Source organism: Penaeus monodon, chromosome 30, assembly GCF_015228065.2.
Source record: "Penaeus monodon isolate SGIC_2016 chromosome 30, NSTDA_Pmon_1, whole genome shotgun sequence".
In the NCBI taxonomy this organism is placed as follows: domain Eukaryota; kingdom Metazoa; phylum Arthropoda; class Malacostraca; order Decapoda; family Penaeidae; genus Penaeus; species Penaeus monodon.
Genome location: NC_051415.1, coordinates 32,169,271 through 32,171,630, shown reverse-complemented (window position 1 = coordinate 32,171,630; position 2,360 = coordinate 32,169,271). Strand labels below are relative to the sequence as shown.

The following is a 2,360-nucleotide window of genomic DNA, read 5'->3' as shown; positions in this document are numbered from 1 at the left end:
GCAGCTACAATACTAACAGCACAGTATGGAATTAGAAGAAAAAATATAAAGCTTCATTGTAACATCAATCAACTAAACCCCTGTAAGTGCATTTCATACCATCCTGGAAGTCAACCTCAATGTTTACAGACACTGGAAGATCAGATGGGGCTTCAGAGGACTCGGGGGCAATGACAATGCTGGTGCCATCTTCAGAAACCTTGCCCAGAGCAGTATCCTTGGGATGTCTTAAACCTCCCTGCTTTTCTATGACTTCCAGCATTGATGGTCCAGACAGACCCTGGTGCTTGTAGTCAGCATCACTGGCATCATCCTGCACATCCATTATCTCCTCCTTCACTCCTGACTCACTCATTAGCTTCTCAAAATCTCGTCCAGCAATGGAGTCCCTATACCTGGTAAAATATACACAATATCATTTTCAGCATCTTCATTTGGAAATGAAAATGAGAGATACCAATATTACTGAGCCTTCAACTGAGTGGCTGATATCAAATTATGATCTCAGATATTCCTTCATACAAAAGGGGAAATGATAAAGTCAATTAAACTGTTAAAATAACATAAATTGACTCAACAAATAAAACCATAATCATCTACTATTAATTGCTAAAATTACTTAGGTACATCAAACTTTTTTGTGTAAAACAGAAAAAAAAAAATCTCATATCTATACACCCTACATTGTTCTCAAATTTACCCTACAGACGATTGCAGCATTAAATTCAAAAAATCAAAAGCAACTATATCTTGATTTTTTAAAATTATATGCCTTTCTGAAAGTACTAACCTTGTGGGCAGATTTGCTCTCCTGTTAGACCTCCTTGGTCTTCCTTTCTTAACCTCATCATCTAAAAGGTTAGAATCCTCCTCCTTCACTTTTTGCTTAACAGGTCTCTGTAATAGAAACATTCTTGTATTTACTGTATTCTAGAATATATTTTGCATCCTAGATGTGTGCAAAGTGATATGTAATCCTTGGAGAGCCTGCAAGTTAAATATCTTAAAAGACCATTACCTAAATCTAGGAATTCATGAGACTGGCTGAGGAAAATGGTGGCACTTATATTATGATTCTTCTTTATGTTAGACACTAACAAATAAACTTACACATATACCTAACACTTCTAACTGGAGTAGATTTCAGACGAAGTACTGTGTTTACAATAAAATGCTAGCAATTTATAAAGCTTAAATGACACAAACAAAATTCTTTCTTTCTCCTTACAAAATCTTTATATAAACAAACAAAAAACAGAAAGTCAAAAGCAGGACAAAATTTAAAATCAGCAAAAAACATGAGTGAGCTCATAAGGAAAAAAGTCCATATGAAACTAGTAGATGAAATTACATCTCCTTTCCGTGGTCGTCCCCTCTTCTTTTTAACAACAGGCTGGCCATCCACAGCTATACTCATGGGATGGTTCTCTGCATATACTTTTGCAACTTCAGTCCCTGAAAAAAGTGTGCTATAAATATTTCTAAAACCTGAAAAGTTTATGATATTAACCTCATATTATCTATAATAGAGGAACAGTATGAACACACACATACAGTGGTTAACAATCTCTTGATAACTACTATTACGTTGCAGGCCTTGACAGGTGACTCATATCTAACTAACTGGTTTCAATTCTTATTTCTAAAAAAATCTTAAATTTGTCTTCACTCATCTAATTGAAAGATTGTAAACATTATTACTGCAATCAAGATTTCTTCATAAAACAAATTAAATCATGATCATAACTACGACTTCTAATTTACCTTTAGCTAAATCATCCATGGGTATATCTACTGAATCCCCTTGGATATTAATAAGAGTAGCCTGAAGCACCTCAGGGACTGTCCCAGACTGAAAGAATGAAATGTCTGTCAGGTAATATGTAGTGTTTCCAGACATAGGACAAAGGTCAAATTCATAAGTAACAACAAATTAAAAGTAATGAGTATCAATCAACCAAAGTGATCTTATCATCAGAGGATTTATCAGATTAAGTATTTAAAAATATCACTTTTAAAGGTGCACACATACAACTCAAAACAATCCTAGTCTTTGAAGAATACCTGCAGCATTGACCGCAATCTCTGTTGCCCTTCAACCATCCGGTCAATGAGATCCACAGTCGCTGCCACTCCCATGTGACAACGCTCACAAATCCGGACTGGAAAGTGGCCATCGTTAGCAACCTGCAATGAATACAAAAAGGATAGAGATATGGTAGTGAGTCAATGGAGATTATGTGAAGAAAGCATAGCAAGGATTTGCAACTTGTGAAGAAAAAATCAGAGTAACAATATGATTGTGAGTGAATGAAATGTGTTGCAAAAGAAGTGAACAATAGAACAAACTGAGGCAATAT

The 2,360-nt window shown here is 35.3% G+C and overlaps 1 protein-coding gene across 1 annotated transcript in view; it reads right to left on the bottom strand.

Annotated features, from left to right (window-relative positions):
• LOC119592719 (zinc finger protein 224-like) overlaps positions 1-2,360 on the bottom strand; it is a gene marked incomplete at its 3' end in the record, with an annotated part of 14,299 nt that overhangs the window by 9,900 nt on the left and 2,039 nt on the right. The window contains 5 exon segments of the mRNA XM_037941656.1: positions 100-395; positions 791-897; positions 1,352-1,455; positions 1,765-1,852; positions 2,065-2,187. Of these exon segments, the coding sequence (XP_037797584.1) occupies positions 100-395; positions 791-897; positions 1,352-1,455; positions 1,765-1,852; positions 2,065-2,187 (718 nt within the window).